The sequence below is a fragment of the Pleurodeles waltl genome, chromosome 12, assembly GCF_031143425.1.
Source record: "Pleurodeles waltl isolate 20211129_DDA chromosome 12, aPleWal1.hap1.20221129, whole genome shotgun sequence".
NCBI classification, from domain to species: Eukaryota; Metazoa; Chordata; class Amphibia; order Caudata; family Salamandridae; genus Pleurodeles; species Pleurodeles waltl.
This window is the reverse complement of record NC_090451.1, coordinates 186,687,713-186,712,043: the sequence shown is the minus strand read 5'-3', so window position 1 is coordinate 186,712,043 and position 24,331 is coordinate 186,687,713. Positions and strand designations below refer to the sequence as shown.

Here is a 24,331-nt window from a genome sequence, read left to right as displayed (position 1 = left end):
TCAGTGGTATACATCATAAGGGCACAGTGTACAAGTTTGGCGATCCCACGTTCTTTAACAAAAAATTGTTTGAAAGTAATTAATGACTGGGTAAAACTTTGGTGGGGTCTGAGAAGAGCTGTTAAACTCCCATATTATAGCAGGTATGCCCTAATTTGGGACTCACCAAGTTCCCTGGAGTGGACTAGAGATAAGTTGGTTGCACACTTGAAAGAGGCAAACCTGTTGGTCTGGGGACAACTGGTTAAGGAGGGGAGTTTGGCATCCTTCGAGATATTGAACTGTGAGTTTGGAAGTCGCTTATCTAGGTTAAAACTTGGTTGTTAACCCACAGCAACATAAATCTCCTCTTTATTGAGGTGCTTGTTACAAGACACCACAACTTAACATAACAGTGGATAACGTTCAAGCTGGTGAAATAATGCCCAAACTAGGCCAGGTTCCTTGCAGATCAATACAGAAGATACTTGCAGAGTTAGAAAATATTTGTTTACTTTGGCTATATAATTCTGTGTAGGGGTCAACTTCCTTTCCTCAGTGCAGTCCGCTGATGCAATCAGTTCAAATTGCTATAATTTTGTTTATGATCTTTCAGAGCTCTGAAGAAATCTACTTTATGAAGGGGGCATTCGAAGAAGTTATCCAGTATTGCACTACCTACAACAATGGTGGAATTCCAGTGCCAATCACACCCCAGCAAATCGCCACCTACTTGCAAGAAGAGAAGAACATGGGCTCGCTGGGTTTAAGAGGTAAGTTTAAAAAAAAATATATATATATATCATTTTATTGGCAGCATTCAAATAGGTACAGCGTATGACATTATCAAAGCAATGTAAAAACAAGGTAGATTGTACAATATAAGAGCGTTTCGGGTGCACCATTGTTTTGTTTACTGTCGTCATCTCCTCCTCAGTACAAAACACCCAAAGCCCCTCCTTCCCCAACCCTAACTAAAGTCAGCCCACATATCCCATTCCCAAACAGCTCCACTCCACAGCCGTCAAATCTAATGGGCAGTAGCAGGGAACCTAAGTTGATTGCAGGTGTCACAGACTCATCTAAGTGAGTAGACTAAGTTGCAACCCAAGAAATGTAAATAGGAAAGTTATCTACACCAGAGTGACACTAACGATTAAAAAGACCACCGACTTAATCCAACATCAGGAGGATTGTTTATGGGGTAAATATCGTCCTTGATGCATTGCGTAAATGCTTCAACAAGGGTGTCCCAATCATGTGCAATTGGATGTTTGCATAAGCCGCCCTCTCCTTCCTATGTAGTGTACGCTTTTGAATGATGACCAGGGGAATGACGTTTAGCTAATCATGGGGTTAGATCCACAAATTCAGTTGAGGCCCTGAGTCGGGCGGGGGTGAGGCAGAGGTGGCATTGGGGGGGGGGGGGTCTGGTTGAAGCAAGCACCAACACTAATTGATGTCTAGTGGCCCAGTAGAGCAGATCAATAATCTCCATCTAGTAGCCGGTCAATGAGCCGCATGGCCATACTCCATGGTCTAGGTCCGGGTTCGGAGACTGATATTGAGGGCAGAGCGAGGAAGCCCTCTGATGGATCTTAGAGAAGCAATGTGAAGTAAAGTGTGCTTTATTAAGGATGTTGGACTGGATTTACTTAAAATGTGAATTATGGGATACTCTATGAGGGTATGGTAGAATCCATTACCACTCTGAATCATGCAGTTGGTGGCCTATGTCACTTTCCCACTTTGCACAGAGGGAACTTCTGGCTTGATCCAAGTGCTGGAGGTGTGCTTTATAAAGCCATCAGAGAAAGTGAGCACAGACCCCCAAGGTATAGAGTGCTTGAGTCACTGCATTAGCAGGGGCTCCAAATGTTGATCCTGGAACTGAGTTCTCAGCAATTGTTTAACTTGCGAGGAAGTGACTGGAAGGGACCACACACTCTGCCCTGAGGACATCGAAAGTTCTCAATTCACCAACTAAAAATAAATCTGAGATGGTAGTAATTCCCAATCGCCCCACGATTCCAGATGTGTTTTGGGGAATATTGTCATTGGGGTGGAGGGGAAGGGGTGCAGATAAAGGGCACCTCAGAGATACCACAGATATCAACTGTTCCCTATCTTGACTCTTGCAGAGAGGACTGTCTCAGAGAGGGAGTAGCTCGCCAGTCATCAAGCAGGCCTCTGGGGCCACACTGCAAAATAATACTGTTCAAATTCCTAGAGTCCCAAGCCACCAGCCTCTGTTGGGAGCTAAAGAGTAGACCGTGCAACTCACCTGCAGCCATTGTTCCAAAGAAAATTGCCCAACATCATATCCAAGTCTCTGAAGAAAGACCATGGAAGCTACAAAGGGAAATTAACAACAAATTACAGTGCTGTGGGAACACTATCATCTTAACTAATGCTATCCGACCCATGGCCAACAGGGGCAGGGTAGACCAAAAGGAGAATTGTGACCTTAGGATTGAAGAGCCTGCCCAGATTAGCATTCTGGAGATCTACTAGCGAAGATGCACATTAGTTCCTTGGTACTTGAATGTGATCATTTCTTGTTGGACCTCAGGGGTCCAACTGGAGAGGAGGCAGAATCGTGGAGCCAACGTGGATAGGACAGATACACAATTTGAACCAGTTAATCTTCAGCCCAGAAACCACCATTAAGTGAGTCAGGAGATGAGCAATAGGGATCAGTCCATTTGATCATCCCTAATATATAGAAGTATACCATCAGCAGATATGGATACTGCATGAAGAGTGGATCAAGTCGTTATACCCCATCGCACTCACTGTTGCTGCAGTTTGATAGCTAAAGGGTTCATCACAATCGCCAGTGGTAATGGTGAGAAAGGACCTCCCTGACAAGTGCCCCTACCTACAGTGAAGGAGCTCGAGACACATTGCCCCATTCTGATCCTGGCTGTTGGAGCCGCATATAATAGACATATCCAATTATACCAAGTAGAGCTGGTGCCCATCCTGTGTAACCCTTGCAGCATATAATCCCATTGGTGAGAATCAAAGGCTTTCTAAATCAATGGCAACACTTTCTGCCCTCGAAAAGACATTCAAGGTGCTGGCCGTGGCATCCCAGAGCCTTAGAAGTTTATGCGAGGTGTTATGGCCCGAAACACAGCTGTACTAGTTACAGTGTCTCAATAGTGGAAGATTCAAAAGCAACCAATTAGGTAGTAGTTTAGAAAGAATCTTAAAATTCCTATTAAGTATCGATAAGAGACAAGGACATGTCAGTCCAGTCTAAATGGGTTTAACCATTGTGGAGATGATGGCTTCACTTAAGGAGCAAAGTTAGTATAAATGTCTGATGGGACCCCATCAGATACAGGAGTGTTCCCTCGAAGCAGATCATGCTGGACAGCCCTGAGCTCCTGCAACAGCAAAGAGTGGTCAAGATCCTGCCAAGCCATCGCAATTAGACAGAGTAACAATAGTGGGCCAAGGAGTATGTTGAGTACCAGAGAGGAGTGTTAGCTGGGGGGCATGTACAAGTCTTCATAATAAGTAAAAAGCACATCATTAATGGCTAACTGGGCTGTAGGTATCTTCCCTAAAGGAAGAACCAAATGGAGCGGAGCAGAACTTGTGGTCTACAGCTTAGTTTGATGTGCAAACAGTTGGCCTGATCCATCCCCCTCATATGTCCTTGCTCAGTTAGTAGCATAATCAAGCAAATGCAGTTTCCCTAGGCCATTTGAACTAAGACATAAGGGGTTAATAGTGCTGTTCGTACACAATGGTACTGTGCACCGTCACATAATTGTCTCTTTTGAGTTGTACACTGCACAGTTGCTTCATCAAGTGTCCTTGATTGTTGCAGGTCTATACACAGTCCCTAAATGCAGCAGAGTATAGTGTTTAAATGCTTCATGATAGAGCTCTTGTAATATAATAGATATATCTATTCCATTATTTTCTTCTTTCCCCAATGGAAGAGGAGTCCAATTAAGACAGCCTGTCCCATCAAGCAAACATGAGGGGCTCACAAGCCCACTTCATGCATGAACTGTAAGTAAACTCTTGGGAGCAGACATGAGATGGTTACTCGCACTGTGAAAGCGGTAAAACATCATGAAGAATGACCAAACATACACACTTATCCGCACTTATGTTTACTGCAGCTCAGCAGATGTATTAGTTAGGTCGGCAGTGGATAATGCTTTGATGCGCTTGCAATGTTATGCACACACTGTTATGGCAAACCTATAAATGCCAATAAACAAAAGTTTTTAAAAAATGAGATGGTCACTTGCACGGAGAATATGACAATGCTTGGGGAGGCAGAAAGCGAACTACTTTTTACATGTATAGAGCTGAAGGGGCAGAATTGCAAGAGTTCAGCTTTATTGCTGGGTTGTGATTGAAATAATGTGAGTAACTTCTACAGTCAATGATACATCATGTTGCAGTAACTTCTGCATGTCACGGCGAGTAAGCTACAGAGTTACGACAGGTAAACATACATAAGCAGAGCCTTTGTTTTAGAACTGGTTACTGTAAGATGATTTAGAGAAATGCAAAGTGCAAGTACTTTGTATTCCAGTCTATTGCAATTCTATCTTAATGCAAAACATGCAAAGATATCCAAACATCTAGAGTGTGTCTAGAGCCCTGTGCAACATCAAACTTTGAGATTACATCTTTTTTGGACTAAGGAATTTTGTCTCTGCCTTATTACCTCAAGAGTCAAAACGAAGATAATAGTTCTTGCACTGTTTACTTCCCTCATACACTGGTAGGTGACACCATGCCCTGTCCAGAAAGTAAAGTTCTTCAGAATAATGTTGACTTGCGTCCTACTCTTTGAAGGCCAGAGTAAAGATGGTAAAGGGATTTATTCCCAACGTTTTATACTCAGAAATGTTGATTCTCCTCCTCCTACAAACCAGTAACCAAGTTAAGCTAGCCAGGATCCTAGTTGTGACGTATCCGAGCTATAGGTACATTATCTGTGCAGTCTTCCATGAAAAGCACTTGTGTGGCTGCAGTGACAACAGAAACAAAAGGCGGGATCGTGCCTCAATGTGAACAAATGGTTCCACACACAAAATACCCTTAACTCACTCTGTTGGCTTGTAGTGTTTAGTTCCAGTTCTAAATTTTATATCCAATGTGATTTAGACATCCCTCTCACCCTCTACAACTAGGGTGACCACCTGGCATCAAGGCAAATTCTGGACAGGACTGTAAAAAATTCAGGACAAAGGGTCAAAATTCAGGACAGAAATTCAGGACAAAGGGTCAAAATTCAGGGCAAAAATTCATGAACAAACGTCAGTTTTACAGACACACCCAAGAGAGGTCATACCCCATTACATTATCAGTGCATTTATTTTCCCTTTTTTAACATAGCACTATTTATTCTCATTAAGTCTTTTTGTGATTGCCTCCTGGTATGCTACATTCAGGTGTCACCTTACGTCCTTGTTCAGTAGTAAATTAATGCCCATCAGAACTGTCAAGGCCATCACCCCTACCAAAATCTACCCAATCTTTCTTGGAGAGAAAGCAACAGCAAACTTTTGATTATGTTTCTAAACATTTTAAAACCCCTGGCAAACCGTTTGGGAAACATTAAGGTAAGTAAGCTTATGCTAGTTTAAATAAATTGAACAAAACATCTGGCTCACCCCCAACCACCCATGGATTTTCAAGCTAAAAAAAAAAATGTAATGAGGCAGGGCAGATGGTGTGGGTGATAGTCTCACACCTAATGTCAGGATGTGAGGTACCCACAACTTGTTTGTAATCTCACAGCACTAGAGTGTACATCCAGGGCTCTATATTTATCCCAGAACTGGGAGCCCGGACTACCAATCACAGATACTAAAAGAGGAGGATGAAATCAAGATCAAAGGGGAGATCCATAGCAACTGATTCAAAGGATTGTTGCGGAGAACTGGATAAATAAGGAAGAAAAGAGCAAGGTGGGAAAATTCCTAAAATCAGACAAGATGGGCCCACCAAGACTATCGGAAGGTATTATATACCTGGGGAGTTGTCTCTGCGGACAGGGGAGAAACAGAAGAGGCACTGTCAAGTGGTTGAACAAGCAGCACCTACCCACCTTGGCAAACTCTTCTGGTGCAATGGTCTGCTGTTCGTGCTGTGAAGGATGAGCAGGGGCCAGACCCTTTGCAAGGTTGTGCAAGGCAATTGCCCACTTTGCCCATATCTTAAAATGGTTTTGCAATTGAGTAAAAGTCAAAAAAAGTGATCTGGGTTATCCCTAAGTGTAAATTACACATATAATGTTCAAAATATTTAGGACGTAAACTGCACAAACTAAATGTAAAAAAAAATTAAAATGTAAATTGTGTTTCTTTAACATACGGCACTGTTTTCCCCTTCATATACAATTAGATCTCAGATTGAACTGAGAACCAGTTACCTTTTCGATACCTAGTGATCAATATCTACAATTCCCCCACTGATTTGAAGGATGGAAGTCCTGGCAGAGCGTCACAGTCCCTCCGAGCCCAGTTTGCTTTTTGGTCTTCTCTTATGCTTTCTGTAGTGGGCCACGTGGCACTAGTGAAGTTGGTGTGCTACCCTGATGATAGTATTATTTTGCAAACCTTCCCCTGCTCGTCCTTCATTCCTTTTTCAGACATGCCACACATCTGATTTGGTCACTGGGGCAGCATCGGGTAGCTGTTTCCACTCTTATGTTACCCGTGACTGTGGATGGATTAGGCCTTCTGGACTTGGAACGCTATTATTCAGCTGCACAGGTCCAATGGGTAGCTCTCTGGCTGTCTGCATGAGATGGGGTTTATCTGTAAAGTCTTTTAAGGAGGGCTTACTGCACTGCTCATTGTTTCCGCTGACCATACTATGGATCACCATTCGGGGTTATCATGCACAGCTTTCTATTGCCTTGCTAGAACCTGTAAACCCACTGACATGAAGAAAGCCTGTGCTCCTTCACTACCTTTGCTAAGCCTTTCCACTCGCATAGGACAGCTGTGCTCAGAGGAACTCCGTCAGTGGCATGCTGCAGGTGTCTTAAAATTGGGGGATTTGTTTTTGGACGCGAGTTACTAAAATTCCAAACCGGTGTGGCAGATTGCCATCTTCACCCTGGTCAACTTCTTACTTACAACCACCTTAAACAATCATTAAATGTCCTATTTCATATCTGCCACCTAGCACTAACTCTCCATGAGGTGTGCCAGAAGCTCTACACCATAGGGACTGGTGGCAAACTGATAAGATGGGTGTACAGACCTTTCCTGCAACATGGATACCGCTCCAGGTCTTCTTGTCATACTACCTGGGTGATTGATGTGGCCAAACCTCTTCAAAATACAGACTGGATTAAAATACTAGACTTTCCCCACAAAGTATCCCATGGCTGTCACTTTAAGTACATTCATATAGCTTCCTTGGGAAAGCATTCCGTCCGTTGCTTGCCATTGGCTTTGTGGTTTGTAACTCACATTTTGTTCCTTTCAATTTGCTGGCTTTATTTGCTTTAGGCTATCCAGCATGAGTTTGTTCCTTCCCTTGCCCAAACCTTATTTACAATATCCTTCTGAGTGCTCCCTTTCTGTAAATAGGCCTGTAAAGCTTTTTCTTATCTCATCACATGTGCTGTGCATTCAAAGAACAAGGTCAGATGTCAGGCTCTGTCTTCGGTGGGAACTTAATGTTTACTTTTCAGTCTCTGACTTGAAAGTGAGTGGATTTATGTGACAATCGTGCTGGATACTGGGGGTATGAAAGAGTGTTTTCTTTCACATGACAATATTTAAATAAACTGTGCAAGGATTTCAGAATGTATCAGAATTAGTACAAATGAAGCATATTTTTGTTAATTGTGAACTGTGCTGGAAACAAATACCTTTATATGATTAAAACAAATCATTACGTTAGGTGATGTAATTTCCACATATTGTCTGTACACTGTGCAGTTTTATTTGAAAAATGGAATGTCTGTGCAAATGTAATGGTAATTTCCTTCAAAAACGTGTTGTCTGTAATGGCAGCATGTTATCACACTAACCATACTCCACTACAATCTACTCTGCACCACCCTACACCACCGGGCCCTACTCTGCACCACTCCACTTTACACCACTCCATGCCACTATACCGTGGGACACTACACTCTTCTCCTCTCCACTCTATGCCACTGCACTCTATGCTACTTCACACTACATCTCTCTTCTCTGTACCACTCTACTCTATGCCAATACACTTTACACCTCTCTACACCACTGCGCCTCTGCATGCTACATCACTCCAGTCTAGGTAATACCAATCTACTCTGCACAGCTCTACTCTATGCCACTCTGCAACGCTGCACTGTACGCCACTGCACTCTATGCTAATACACTCTATGCTAGTGCACTTTACTCTGTAGCACTCGACTGTATGCCCCGGCACTCTACATCAGTACACTGTACATCACTCTAATCTACTCTGCACTCTGTCATGGCACTCTACACCACTTTACTCTATGCCATCACACTCTATGCCACTCTACGCAACACCACTCTACCCTGTCCCTGCATTCTATGCCACTGCACTCTACCCTGCACCTCTCCACCCTATGCCACTGCACTCTACTCTGAAACAATCTGTTCTATGTCACTGCAGTCTATACAGTTCTGCACCACAACACTCCAAACCACTGCACTCTACTTCAATGCACTCTAAACAACTGCACTATACACCACTGTGCTCTAGTCTGCACCAATGTACTCTGTGCCACTGCTCTCTATGCCACTCTACTCCACTATACACCACTGCACTCTGACACCCTACTTTGTATCCCTGCACTGGCCACCACTCTACTCTGTACTAATGCATTCTGCACCAATACACTCTATTCCACTGTACTCTATACTGCTCTACTCTGCATAACTCCACTCTACTCCACTGCACTTTACAGCACTATACTCTACTCTGCACCAGTCTACACTGCTCCACTCTGCATCACTCTACACCACTGCACTCTATGCCACTCGAGTCTACTCTACACTCTGTGCCACTGCTTCACTCTACATTACTGCACTTTTTGCCGCTCTATTTATGCCACTCTACTCCACTGCACTCTATGCCACTCTACTCTGCCCCATGCCGCTCTATGCTAGTGCATTCTAAACCACCCCACTTTACACCAGAGCACTCTAAACAACTGCAATGTATGCCATTGCACTCTACTCTGCACCACTGTACTCTACGCCACTGTTCTCTGTGCCACTGTACTCCACACCACTTCACTGACACTCTATTCTGCAACATTGCACTCTCTGCCACTGTACTCTACACCACTCTACTCTGTACTACTGCATTCTACACCACTGCACTCTATTCCACTCTGCATCACTCCACTCTACAGCACTGCACTCTAAAGCACTATACTCTGCACTGCATCACTCTGTACTACTACATTCTGCACCACTCTATGCCACTCGAGTTTACTCTGCACTCTATGCCCCTGCACCACTCTACACTACTGCACTCTCTGCCACTATATTGAATGCCACTTTACTCCGCTGCACTCTATGCCACTCTACTCTGCCCCATGCCACTCCATGCCACTGCACTCTAAACAACTGCACTGTATCCCACTGCGCTCTACTCTGCACCACTGTACTCTACGCCACTGCTCCTATACCACTCTACTCCACTCCACACCACTATGCCACTAACTTTTAGCAATGCTGCTAACATGGCTAAAACACATTGGTAAAGCCAATAACTCTTGCATAGACGAGACCTATTGGCTTTGCCAATGTTCGTTAGTACTATGAGGTACTGAGGTCCCCGAAAGAAGTGTATATGTGTAAGTCCTTATTTTAAATATGCATTACATACATCATAATATAGGCTGCTACAAAATGTGCAAATACATTTCGGTTAACTAAAAAAAAGTCCTTCTAAAATACAGATTTGAATAATATACAGTTTATACTTAGTACTAACGTTTTTTTTTATAACAGTCCATTAAAACCACACACTCCACAGCTCACCTTGGAACACCCTTACAGTACCTCTCTAAAAGAACATATCTTTGTCATCAGAAAACTTCAAGCTACTCCTTTTATTAAGGTCAATTCAGGTTTCCAAGCCCCTTTGCATTTGCAGATTTACCATTTGCGCACATTTGCATTTTTTTAGGGAAGGAGACACCTCGGCAAGAAGGCCTGTTTCTTATCTGTCTGTCCCTCCCTCCCTCAGAGCACAGGAGATTCCCTGCCTTTCCATCCAGCTGGGGAAACTGATCTGTCCTAATTACATTTTGTGCTTTAGCTGAAAGGCTAAAATCACGGACAAATGCTCTCTGTTAAGCCTTTCCTCATGGACAACGGACAGTAGGGTTAAATTACGGGCAGTCCGTGAAAATTACGGACGGGTGGTCACCCTACCTACGACATCCCATTCATGAATTTCATACTGAGCAACACTCACCAATCAATGTTGCGCAACGCTCTCATCTATGGAATACTCTTTGAGACTGCAATCCGGGTTTTGGAGATATCTTTACATGGTCCTGTTATCATAGCCTTCACTCACCAATAAATAGTTGTGGATCCAGTTTAGAAGAAATAGTAGTTTGGTACAATGGTCCATTCCATTTCCAGCCAGACTTTACTTCCCAACTCCTTGTGCCTGTGGATGTCTATTCACCTATTAACAGAATGTTCCTATTGTATCTCTGTTAATCAGGTAGACTGGAGTGGCAGCTTGTCACACAATGTTTGTGACATATAAAACTAAGAAATGAGGCACCCTGTAGTTTGACCATGCTCTTATTACAAAGGATGTTTGTAAAGCTACACAATGGATGTGTTACCATATGTGAACACCTACTTGGCATGTGTGCCACCAATCACACAATAAATAGGAGTGTCTGTCATGTTGCTCCCGTGTATTAAGGTCGATCCAAACTGTGGGGATTCCTTCCCCGTGTCATTGAGTCACCAACTCTATTGGTCAAGTAAGGTTTGCACCTCAGTGATGGAACCCAGTAGCAATGTGAAATCTTAAGGCCGAATATTGGCCCCACATACTTTTGTTGCCTACACGTGCATCGCGATTGCCTTTAACCTCTCAACAATCAGATGATGCTGACATTCAGCCTAGATGTAGCAGTATTCCCAAGACTACAGCATGCTTCACGAGTCTTCTACAATAAAATGGGTTTGTGAACGATGATGTGTTTTTAGAAACGGCTAGCTTGGTTTTTTAACTTTCTCCCCAGTACTCGCACTTGCATCAGGACCAGAGTTGGGGAAACTGATGTTCTTAGGCCTTGTTGGAATCATTGACCCTCCGAGGGCCGGAGTGAAAGAAGCTGTCCAGATTCTGCTGGAATCTGGCGTGGCCATGAAAATGATCACCGGAGACGCCTTGGAAACCGCAGTAGCTATCGGTAAGAAAATAATTGTGTCTGTTGTTGTATATTTAAATGTCTACAAGCACACTATACCTTTCTGTGAAGGGGGAGGTTATGGAGTAGAATACCACCGATAAACCTGCCAGTGAAGTGAGGAGGAAAACGTTACTGGAATACCTTTTTTGAGAGTTTGTGCAGATGGTAGAGCTCTCGTGGGATAGAAAGAGAAGCAGGGCATTTTTAGAGCTTTAGGGAAGCAACAAATATCCTTTCAAAAAAATGGAAGAATTAATCCTAAAGGACAGCAAGTTAGTTGCTGATCAGATGGTAGGGAATCAGCTAAAAATGCTTTTATGTAGTGAATAGTAACAAAATGCTTGCTACTTCTAATGTCTGAATAGAACAGGTCTTACTATTACCCCACCTAGTGATACTTTTGTTGTCGACCTCAGAAGGATGAATTGCCAAATTGGCCAATGGCCTTGCCAAGATTCGATCTCATGACCTGAAAGTCACACCATATGTGTACCAAGCACTTAACTCAAAACCTGGGTTTCAAAGCACACTCATAGGTAGGCCAGGGCTTCCCTCACGAGCGATATGAAGATCATTATCACCCTAACTGTCTTTCAATGTAGATTTCAGAGAATAGGAGTAGTTGGCTCTGATTTTTGTTTTCTCTGATAAAGGCCTAGTGGAGCCCTGTTAGACTTACTACAAGGCACAGTGAGTTAAAATAGACATATCGAGCTGACCAATACTTCAAATTTGGAGAAATGTAATATTTCCACAACTTTGCGAACAAATAAAAGAATTGACAGTAAACCATCCCTTCTAACAACTTATGCTGGAGTTCGGTCTTTGAGTATTGTTTTTGACACATTCTCTGCCTCAACTCCCAGCAGCAGTCAACAGTGTGAAAGTGATCTCTAGATGAAAGGTTTTGATCATAAGTAAATAATGCCCTGGCATGAGCAGTCGAAAACTAAGCTGCAAGAAGTAGTGTGCATCATTAGAACAAATTGCCTAGTATATAGCATCAGGTATCAGAGGAACCTATGTCCCACAATAAAATAATGTATGATTACAGGAGAGGACTGTGATATAAACCAGCCCTGTTCAATGGCAACTCTTATCCCATTTGAAGGGTGAGGTGGCCTTCCATAAAGACATAGCTCAAAACCATAAAGAGCGTGTATGAACACCAGGATTAACTCTTGGAATCTGAAACCCAGCTTTGATGCAGGCTGGTAGTTGAAATAGGATGCACTACCCCAATCAATGGTGTTAGGCATTCTTCTCTCAGGCATACTGCAGCATTTAGCACAAACAAAACTGTATTGAGAGTTTTGCCAAATATCCAGCTTAAAATATATTGTTAAAATCGTGAGCATGTACTTGTGTGCAGCAGTGTATACATATTCCTCATGCTATTGCAACACCAAAACTCAAGGCCAGCAGCATTTGTTTGCAGTTTATGTACCAGGAACTTGACACAAGAAATTAGAGCACTTTTCTATACAACCAGATTGTATTACAAGTTTTGTAGGCATTAGGAGATTTCCCACAATCGCAAGATGTTTAACCAAGGCTTCGATTCGAACCTGGTTCCCCATTTGCATAGCTGGCATTTCTAGCCTCTAGGCCACATGCCCTCCACAAGTGCCTAATTAATTTCAAAGATTTCAGTGGTGGGCATTAAACCATCCTACATAATGTTGAATATAAATGGCACGATATCAGAGGTGCCCTTTAATGTGATACTGATCATAAAAACAGGTGTGTCCATCAGGAGAAATATTTTGCTATTAACACGCAGTATTCTGACGGATTTCATTACATCTCCATCCACTAAACAAGCCTCGTGTCATGGCATTTTGCACTCTAGTTACATATTTGGTGGGCTGTGCAAGGCATGCGTGGTAGAATTGCCAACATCGTTTAAGATGTTAAAAGCATTTGGTGGCCTGGGGGAAGTTTTAGTCCCTAGTGCATGTGGCTGACAACAGTGCAGACATGTGGTGTGAGTGCGTATTGAAGAAGTTGAGCAGGTGGTAGCTGGCAGAGTGCAGGTGATAATGTTCTCGAGCCACGGTTTCCCTCTGAGAGGGACAGCAGCCTGGTAGGATGGTAGTAGATGATATTGTAGATAGGAATGTTGGGATTGTCACTGACAGAGGTCTCTTACTCTGTTAAAGGTAGTGTTTACTCTTACTCAAACTCAATGGTACTCATGTTATTGACCTTAAAGACCGAGAAGCTGCTGGAATTTAAACCTGTTCCCTCAGATTGTATATGGCTTTCAATAGTGGTTGCACTAGCCCTCAGAGCTAACAGATGATCTTCATCGTGGGAGGGTAGAGAATTATGCAGCAGAGCTCCTTTGCTAGTTCAGACGTTCCTTGTAAGTTCTGGCACGCCCTTCAGTAGTTGTGGTTCATTTTTTGATAGTTATGGCATATTCGCGGCTAGTTCTGATGAGTCCTTTGCTGGCTCTGAAGAATCCTTTGCTAATTTTGGCACATGATTTGCTAGTTCTACTTATTCCTTTAGTACTCCTGGCACATGCTTTGCTACTTTTACCGAGTCTGTTGCTAGTTCAGCTGATTCCCTTGCTAGATCTGGTACATTCGTTGGTAGTTCGACTGAGTCCTTTCTTAGTTCCTATGTATTCTCTGCTAGTTGTGGCACATTCTTTGCTAGCTCTGACACATTTGTTTCTAGATATTCAGTGTTCTTTACAAGTCCTGTGCTAGTTTTGCCACATCCTTTGCTAGTTGTGATCAGTACTTGCCCGTGCTGCACAGTATTTTGCAGTTCCTGACCCTCCTTTACTTGGTCGGGCATTTTCCAAGCTGAGTCTTGCATATCGTTTGATGGTTCTGGGGTGTCTTTTTGGTGGCCTTGCACATCTTGTGATACGAAAGGCATGACCTTGCTAGGACTTGTGTTCTATTTGCTGATTCAGAGTGTATCCATTTGTATGAGGTAATTTGCTCATTTGGTTGCCAAATAAAGTGCTTCTATTGATTTGTTTTCGCAGGAAGAAGCATTGGTCTCTGTAATGGAAAGCTTAAAGCCATGTCTGGCGAGGAGCTGGATAGACTAGAAGATGTTGACTTACCCTCCATCGTGAAGCAGGTGTCAATATTGCAATCATTGCTTTGCCTTCGATTTATTTTGTATTTTTCTTAATTCAGCTGGATTTGCTTACCTATTGTTTTCTTTTGTTTTCTGTTCAGGTGTCAGTGTTCTACAGAACTAGTCCTAAGCATAAACTCAAGATAATAAAGGTAACTGCCTTCACATGAGTAATAAACTAAGAATTATTAAATGCATCTAATTTAGGATGTAAAGTTAAGTGAGCAAACATCAAAAGTGGATAGATGTAGCGACATTAAAAACAACATGTACCACTTAGCAAAATAGGACAATTACAGAATTAGGTGGAACTAACGTGTATAGGAATTAAGAGATCACCCAATATGCCAGAGCCTTTGAAAGATAAGTTGAATTTAGGAAGTGTGGTTGGCATGTCAGACAAGCCTTCCCTTTCACTTCTATAGGCAGTACCTTATCAGAAAGCCTTTGGTTTCATCCTGGAGGCGGATTCTGTTACAAGAATGAAAGCCAATGCGACAAGAAAGTATCCCACAAAATGTGCCACCGCCAATATTTTCCCATTTGAGAACAAACCCCAGCCACAAATCACTAGCCTCATGTTCTCTGCTAACTGCAGTAGTTGATTTGAAGTGTACTCATTAAGTTCTCCCATCACATCAGATTGAAAATGCTCCAGAAACGAACAGTGAATTCCATTCATCCTCAAATGAGTTCACGTTGTACCCAATATTCTGCTGGACATAAGTGGGTAGACGAGTAAGGAACAGCGGCAAAATAAGATTGCAGAGCAAAATGTGTGATATGCTGAGAACTGCATCTCCCAGTTCTCAAAGCTTCACAATGTGAGTTTTATCAAATTCAAACACGCAAGTGGAGTGATAGAGCTCCAGGACCAAAACTGGGCCTTCTTGTTCTGCCTTTCTCTCTACCACCATATGAAGAGTTTGCCAAAGCAAACCAACTGACTCCTAAACCCGGAGCTCTTCCACTTAGCATGCCAGCTTACTTTGTGCAATATGTGCCCTATTAGCAATGGATGACCATGACCCCTTGCCTAGTTGTAATCCTCATCTTTTTATCAGCGTGGTTACACATTGTCCATAGTGAGACTAAGGCATATTGGTAGCACCAGGGGGAGCAGCCAGGAGCCACATTGGAAGATGAATGTGTAGGATCCTGCCTGTAAATGGAGGTTTGTTGCACCTCTCTCTCCTTCCACTGCTCCTTCTAGCTCAGGGACCTTCCAAGACCTTAGAATCAGAAGCAACCATGACCGCTGATTATTGTTGTTCAGAAGTTGTCCAATCTATCCATGGTTAATGTTTACAAAATGGCATCTTCCTGCTGGGTTGCCATCTGTGCTTCTGTTTTTCTCTACCACAGGCCTTGCAGCACAATGGAGCTATTGTTGGAATGACCGGGGATGGGGTAAATGATGCTGTGGCCCTGAAATCTGCAGACATCGGTGTTGCAATGGGAAAAACCGGAACTGATGTCAGTAAGGAGGCTGCCGATATGATATTAGTGGATGATGACTTCACAACTATAATGTGAGTGCAATTTAAAACCTTTCAGGTAACCATAAGGGCAGGACCGACTTGTGATAACTGTCATTAGAAAAGTTTTTATGATTCTTATTTTGCAGCACTGATGCTTAATGACCATAAGTCACAATTTATTTTTATGGATAGGATGAATTTGTATTTCACCAATGTGACTCCAGTAAGTTATTTTTTCCTTTAGTGAAGTTTGTTATCCTTCTGCAAATATTCTAAGACAAAAAGCTGTTTTTCTGATGGATACACCAAACCACAGTTTTCTTACCTTTTGAATTCTTCAAGTGCCAGACTGGATTTGTAACTTCTTATAGCAATTGTTACCACGTGATGATAAATGGCATTTTGTGGCTCCACGTAGATTTCACACTGCCTTCGGAAGTGATGACTGAGAGCCATGTATAGTTTTAACACCTGTGTGCTGACATCAGTTTTTTTCCACAGCTCATGGCAAAGATCCAAAGCTCTACTCGCAATTTTTCTTTTCCTGTAGGCAGTCTGCTAGGGAAAATGTCTCCCAAAGACCACAGGCTGCAAATTATGCTGCTACTGCAAGAAGCAGATGTCACACAAAGGGGGTCATTCTGACCCTGGCGGTCACCGACCGCCGGGGCCAACGACCGCGGAAGCACCGCCAACAGGCTGGCGGTGCTTCCATGGGCATTCTGACCGCGGCGGTACCGCCGCGGTCAGAAACGGGAAACCGGCGGTGTCCCGCCGGTTTCCCGCTGCCCTGGGGAATCCTCCATGGCGGCGCTGCATGGGGATTCCGACCCCCTTACCACCAGCCTGGTTCTGGCGGTTTTGACCGCCAGAACCTGGCTGGCGGTAACGGGTGTCGTGGGGCCCCCTAACAGGGCCCCACCAAGATTTTCAGTGTCTGCCAAGCAGACACTGAAAATCGCGACGGGTGCAACTGCACCCGTCGCACTCCTTCCACTCCGCCGGCTCCATTCGGAGCCGGCATCCTCACAGAAGGCCGCCCGCCAGCCCAGCGGGAAACTCAGAATTACCGCAGCGGTCTTTTGACCGCGCAGCGGCCGCCCGCCAAAGTCAGAATGACCGCCAAAGTCTGCCTATGGTGTCCAGGGTCAGGGCTCCATGTCCTGCAACAAAGGCTCCCTTAGGCGTCAGAAAGTTATTGGGGAGAGAAAACTGTATTTTGCCAAACACAAGAACCAGAGAAGGCTGTGCTCTAGACATAGGACTGTCCCCAGCTCCAAGTCATGGGCTCAGTCACGCTCCAGGTTCCTGTCCTGTTCCTAGTCAACATCCTCTGCTAAGTTGAAGAATAAGTCAAAAGACAAATCTGTCTACAAACACAAGAAGTACGAGTGGGATTTGTCTCTATCCCTTCACTCCTGTTCCGGGGAATAGTTGTGCCATTTCCATTGAGAAGTCCTGACTTCACTCCCTTTATCCAACTCCAGAGCATTTCTTACCCAATCCCAGCAATTCATGAGTTCCCCTGGATGTTTCCACCCTGCAGCAGATAGAGGCCTTTAGAGTGGCCTTGCTTTTACCTTTTAGGATAATGCCCGCTCGCCTGAGTTCCTACCAGCGTAGGCACATGTGTAAAAGACAGACGGGGTCATTACGACCCTGGCGGCCGGCGGTAAGGTAGCGGTAACACCGCCAACAGGCTGGCGGTGTTCCGCCAGCAATTATGACCATGGCGCAATAGCCACGGCCATACCGCCGGCCCCTCCAACATACCGCCAGGCTTCCGCCTGGCAGTCATAATCCCCAGGGCAGCGGTGCAAGCACCGCTGCTCTGGGGATTATGAGTCCCCGACCGCCAGCTTGTCCGTGGCGGTAAACACCGCCATGGAACGGCTGGCGGTAAGGGGACTTTGGGTGCCCCTGGGGGCCCCTGCACTGCCCATGCACTTGGCATGGGCAGTGCAGGGGCCCCCAGGCATAGCCCCGTCGCGCATTTCACTGCCTGAATTTCGGGCAGTGAAATGTGTGACGGGTGCTACTGCACCCGCTGCACATCAGCATTGCCGCCGGCTCTATTACGAGCCGGCAGCAATGTTGATGTGACATTTCCGCTGGGCCAGCGGACGGTAACACTGTTACCGTCCGCTGGCCCATCGGAAATGTCATAATAGGGAGCCAGGAATACCGCCAGCAATGGCGGTATTCTGTCTCCCGCAAGACCGCCGAGGTTGTAATGACCCCCATAGTCATTTTCAACCACTCTGGCCCTGGCCTCAACTCCAGTGTAACTATGCCAAATATGACTCATGTGCCTGTTTCAGATCTGGTGTCAGTGTGGGTCCACATCAGGCCTGTGTCTCCTTATGAGATTACCATGGTAAAGCCTCCAACTTTCAATGAAACCCAGCCTTTCCATCAAGGCCAGTACTAGCATAGGCTAGAATGCTTGTTCAGATTGATCCTCGCACTGTTCAAGGACTGTAAACGGTTCGACATGTCAAGGGTGAAAACAAGGTAGATAATTAGTTTCCTCCTCTTTACACTGATGCTGGCCTATACTTTAATCTACACTTTAATCTACAGAATTCTAGTGACCTGAATAGTTTGCCTGAGAATGGAGTTGGACTCCCCACCGAGGCCACCATTTAAAAGAGTGCCTCTTTGGCAGTGTAGCAGCAGCAATATTGGACCTTCAGCTTACTGTAAAGACTAAGGCAAAACTACTGAGAGAAAGCTTGCACACTGAGCTTGCTATTTAGAGCCCGTGCTGCCCTTGATGAGACCTGGTATAAACTCTGTTAATGCCAAGACATCATAGGCCCATCCCTGCAAACCTGGCATTTCTGACCCAGCACCCAAATCCAGGAGCTTGGCAGCTCAAGCCTACACCAGCAAAGTAAATCCCAAAGCATTCTCTTCTGCACCGCTAAACATGGAATCAAAGTGCATTGATGCATTCAGGAAAATAGTCTTTTTTTCTGCCAGTTTGGCTCTGAGGTGCATGAATACTGTCTGTCTACTGGGATGCTATTCACATGCTTTGGGATATGGCTTGCTATATCTTGTTGACCATTCCTAACAAATTCAGGAATGTATTTTCATTGACAACCCAAGACAGACAGGATGCAGCCAAAGAGGTCTTGAGTGCAGATCAGAACATTACAGACTATGGGACATGTAATGGCCACAAGTGTACCAATCAGGTCTCATAGCTGGATAAGCACCACAGGATTTCCCAAGGAGTGCAAGTATGCCTTATAGTTATGCTGTTTGACAGCTCCAGGCTGTTTGGTTAAAAGGCAGTTTCTGTCTTGAAGATTTTCAGGAACTGCTGTGTTACAGTCTGAACTTCGCGTTTTTCATCACAGGCCCATCAATTCTATCAGAAATGTTGGAAACTTGAAGGATACTCTTGGGATCTTGCCTATTGCCAGAGGCTGCCTTCACAGCCTGTACAACACTCAGCACAGCCCTTTCACAGGTCCAGAGGACATCATAGTAGTAGAGGCAGTGGCCACCACCAGAAACGGTATCCTGCCTCCTCCTCCACCACAACTGCTGCCAAGCTGCTTTGGTTCACTGCCCCATGCTCAAGCATGACTATTAGGGGGAAGTACTTGTTTATTAACTGCCTGACGTGTGCAATTACCTCCTACACATGGGTGTTGCAGGTTGTTCACCATGGTTAAGCTCTTCCCTTTGAAGCAGTTCCCACTCATGTCCCACCTGTGTTTTTTCAGAATTCGGCACCGTATGCCCCTGTTATTGCCTTGGAAGTTCACTCTGATGGCTTAAGCGGCCATAGAGAAGGTCCTGGAGTCGAAGAAGGGGCAGTGGCTTTTAAATACATTCCTTTTAAATGACTAATTCGAGATGTTGACTTTGGCCCTGGTTCTTTACACTCTGGATCCAGGGGACTAGATGGTGTTCTTGGACTTGCAGGGTGCGTACTTTCACTTTCATGTACCTGTCCTACAGTTTCACAGGTGCTCCTTATGGTTTGTGGTGGGTTCAGAACACTTCCAGTTAAATATACTTGCACTCCTATACCTAAACAACTGGATGCTGAAAGCAGGCTCACCACAATCAGTCATAGACTATCCTCAGACAGCTGTCACTCTTCTGTCATTCCTCTGTTTTCCTACCAATGAGCCGAAATCTGACCCATAGCAGACTCAGAGGAATCCCTTTATAGCGGCCGTCCTACACACAGTGGCATTCAAAGCCTTTAAACCACAGCAGCAATGCTGGGATACTCTGGTTTTGACCCCGATGATTACGACTTAGTGTTAGGGTTATGATGTCGGCAAATCTAGGGCTTCATGTCCTCTATGCGTTGAGAATTCTGAATGGCCCACTGCAGGGACTTTTGGCACATGTAGGCCATTCAGTGTAACCTCAGCACTGGGCCTCCATTTTGGACAACATACATATTTCGCAGGAGGCAGTTTGGGAACCTTCAGCAGTGACTGTCATACACCAATCTGACCTGTGGCAAACTGCTCTTCCTATCCACCCAGAGCTCATAGTAGTGATAGAGGCATCATCTTTGGGCTGCAGGGGTCATCCAGGAGAGGTGTAGATCAACAGAGGACAGGCATCACATCAACCACCTTTAGCTTTGTGCCATTCTGTTGACTCTGATGGTTTTCTTCCTGTCAATCAAAGGGAAGCCAGTACAGGTCTTGGTGAACACCACCACTACCATATGGTACGGTCTTCATTCTGAAGTGGTTCAAAGTATCCTTTACCTGCAGAGCATGACTTGGCAGGATCTTCTCACAACTGTCAAGAACATATAGTTCATGATTACTGCCCACTGGAGTTTCCACCAAGAAATTTGTAAACCTTCCCACCTCTGCCCCTTGACCTGGAGAAGTTCAGGAAAGACTATGCTGAGCTCATCCTGATAGCCCCAGGATGGGCCAGGAGAGTGTGGTACTCTGATTTACTGAGCCCGCACATTTTCCCTGTGGCCCCTCTGCATCTTTGGGCAATCCTCCTGTCTCAGCAACAGTGCAGGGTCCTGAACCCAAACATGAACAAGCTACACCTCTGTGCCTGGAGGTTGCATGACACAACTGAGCGGGCATGATTTGCCTCCAGAAATAGTGGACATTATTCTTGAGGCTAGATGCATGTATACCAGAAATATTTTGGTGTGTGAATGTTCGAAGTTAGTGAGCTAGCATGAGGATTGTCAAGATGCTCCTACTCAGTAGAAGCTGGCTGATGTTTTGAGGTTGTATCTCTGGCCCAGCAAGGCATTCCACTGGCACCTTTTTGACCTTTCTGTGTATGCCTCACTAACTCTTATTAATCAAGTTACTAGTTTTGATGCATTTATTAAAGTGTTCACATATGCTTTCTCCGCTCCCTTTATCATGTCCCTATCGGGCCTTAATTTGGTCCTCCTATTCTTGTTGTGCATGTCTTTCGAGTATGCCCACTTGCTCTCTGCGATTGTTGACCATAAAAATGGAATTCCTAATTACAATTACTTCTGGGTGCTGTGCCATTGAGCTACAGGTGTTCTCAGTGCAGCATTCCTATTCCACCTTTTTCCATGAGTTGGTGCTGCAAATCTGAGCTTCCTTTTTTGCTTAAGGTGGTGTTGCCCTTCAACGTGGGACAGTCCAGCATTCTTGTTGCCTTTTTTGCTCCACTCACACCTCTATGGAGCAGAGGTTTCACTGGGTTTGGGGTCAAAATTGGTCTTAGCTTTTAGACTGAGCACATGAAAGAGCACCAGGTGGATGATTAACTTTTTATTGTTGTCAAGGCACGTAATGGAAATGAGCTTTAGAAGCAAACCTTGTCTATGTGGGTTGTCCTGTGCATAAAAACGCGCTATGCACTGGCCCAAAAGAAGCCTCCTGTGGGCCTTTGGGTTAATTCCAGCCGAGCAAATACCACCATTACGGTAATTGCAAGTTGTGTTCTGGTGTTGGCCATCTGTCAGGCTGCTACATGGGTTTCTGTACACACCTACACAAGTTGTTAAATGTGTACACAGTCAAATCCAGATGGAGGGGGCTTTGTCTGCTCGATATTGTAGGACTTTTTGATGTAAGTCCATTCCTTAGAATAGCCACCTTTTGGTAGGGTTTGCTCTGATATCTTGTCTAACTGTGAGGAACCTGTGGTTAGAAGTATGTATCAGATGAAAAAGTTACTTACCTTAGGTAATGCTCTTTCCGGTGGATATTCTATCAAATACAGATTCCTCACCACCTTCCTTGCTCCCTGTTCTGTGGAGTGGACCTTTAGAGTTCGAAAAAGTCCCAAGTTAGATGTTCTACACGGTCACATTTGCAAACTTTCACGGCCGATCAGAGTCTTAGAGTGGAGAAGAGTTACAAGAAAACTGAAGACACATATGTATGGCTCATAGTCATCATTTTCAGAGGCAGTGTGAGATTGCCGCAGAGCCTGATGGTGCTACCCATTGGCACGCTGGAGCAATATCTAGGAAATTCCCAGATACAGTCTGGCACTTTGGGTTATTCAGAAGGCAAGGAATCTGCAGTTGAAGTATCCATCCGAACAAGTGTATCCGAAGGTAAGTAACTTGTTCTTCAGGAAAAACCTGGTACAAGAGTGATTTTGCAGTTTGTATGCTTTCAATAATAAATGTTTAAACAAAACTGTCCTACTTAACTTGATTCAAAAAATAAAAATGGTCCTCAAAAGAGTAACTTGCAGGTTTTTCTCTAGTAAAAACATTTCTACTAATTGTTATACCTGGATTGGAAGCCTTCATAGATACAAAGCTGTGAGCTGTCTTCCCAAGCTACATACAGAAACAAATGCCAAAGGAAGTGGGTGAACTAAATCTTGACCTTACTACACTATCACCTCTCAATTAATTGAGCATAATCAGTTGATTAATAAATCCCTTTCTATAGATCCGATGATAGGAAAACATTGTCACTTATTTGTAAATCAGATGCACAGCAGGAGGATCTTAAATGCTATATGTATCCTTCCCAGTGTTAGTCTTACAGCCAAAGCTTCTCTATTTAATAACTTGCTAAGAAAAAGACATCGTGAGCATTAATCCAGTCAGTAATGATGTCCAGGCGACCTCCATATCACCAAAAATCCTATGCCCGCCATAATGTGCTGTTAATGATACATATTTTAAGCGTAATGGCTATCAAATATGTTATACATTTACAAATAATATCTTGCATGGTTACTGCACCAAGAAAATATTGTGAGTAGGATTACTTCATCAGGATTTATGTGCCAGTGTAAAGACTGTAAAGCAATATGTTGTCTTTAAAAGCACCCATTAGTAATAAAGTGCCACATGAAAAAACCCATCGAGAATGTTGTGTTCATCAAGTAAATTGACATTGGGAGTGCTCCAATTTGGAATACTGTACAGAAAGCGAATACTCTATTTGGGAAGACAGTGCTCTGGAGAAATAGTTTGCTATAAGAAATAATTATTTTAGAACCAGCACAGGCACCAGGAATATATTGACAGGAAGAATACTAAATCCAGAAATGAATAGCCCAGGAGTTATGTTTCCAAAGTAAAACATCCCTGCATTGCTGACATCCTAATGTGACGTGACTGAGGCTCTGAATGTGTTGCATTTCTGCATGAAGGACGGGTGTCAGTGCTGGAAAGGGCTCAAATATGGATCTTTTCTCGATAAAAGTTTACAATTTCCCATATGACAAATGAGGGACAGTGTTCTGTTTCTGTGTAAGAAGCAAGGTATGTTATGTTTTGTTTAGTATTTATGTGCGTGGTGATTTTGAATGCTGTGACTATGTAGAATGTATTGTGAGCAGATGTCCTGTGTCTGTGCGTGTGCTGGTAGGAGAAATACACAGCTCAAGATGAGTGGATGGCAGTTCCTGGTAGGCTGTGTTTGTGTACTGACTTGAGCTGTCTTGTAACGAGTGAGAAAATACCCTGGCTTCTATTCTAGTGCTGGCATATGAAAGGTGTAACCCACTGAGGATGTATGCCAGCCCACTGCGGGTACTGTTTGTGTGCCAACTTCTGGCTCATGTAATTTAAGATGAATAAACAACTGTTGATATCACCTACTAAGTTAGGGTGATTTCATTACAAAATGTAATTACCATAGATGGGCTAAGGGAGAGCCTGTGAAAGAGGGAAGGAAAGCAAAGGTGGCACAGGGTAACATTTCTCATCTGCAAGGGAGTACTTGTAACAATCTTGGAAGATGGTCTGAGCTAACCTTGCCCAGACTCTAAGGGCATGATTTATGGTTTGACGGGCAGTACTCCATCCATCAGGGTGGTAGAGGACATTACCTTCACATCATAACAGATTGCCTTCCATCATATTTAAAGATGACTAATGGTCCAT

The 24,331-nt window shown here is 44.1% G+C and overlaps 1 protein-coding gene across 2 annotated transcripts in view; it reads left to right on the top strand.

Annotated features, from left to right (window-relative positions):
* Positions 1-24,331, top strand: part of ATP2C2 (ATPase secretory pathway Ca2+ transporting 2) — a 311,062-nt gene that overhangs the window by 252,808 nt on the left and 33,923 nt on the right. For both annotated transcript variants that reach the window (XM_069218250.1, XM_069218249.1), the window contains exons 17-21: positions 596-752; positions 11,219-11,389; positions 14,397-14,494; positions 14,596-14,646; positions 15,860-16,026. In XM_069218250.1, the coding sequence (XP_069074351.1) occupies positions 596-752; positions 11,219-11,389; positions 14,397-14,494; positions 14,596-14,646; positions 15,860-16,026 (644 nt within the window). The remainder of the gene's footprint in view (positions 1-595; positions 753-11,218; positions 11,390-14,396; positions 14,495-14,595; positions 14,647-15,859; positions 16,027-24,331) is intronic.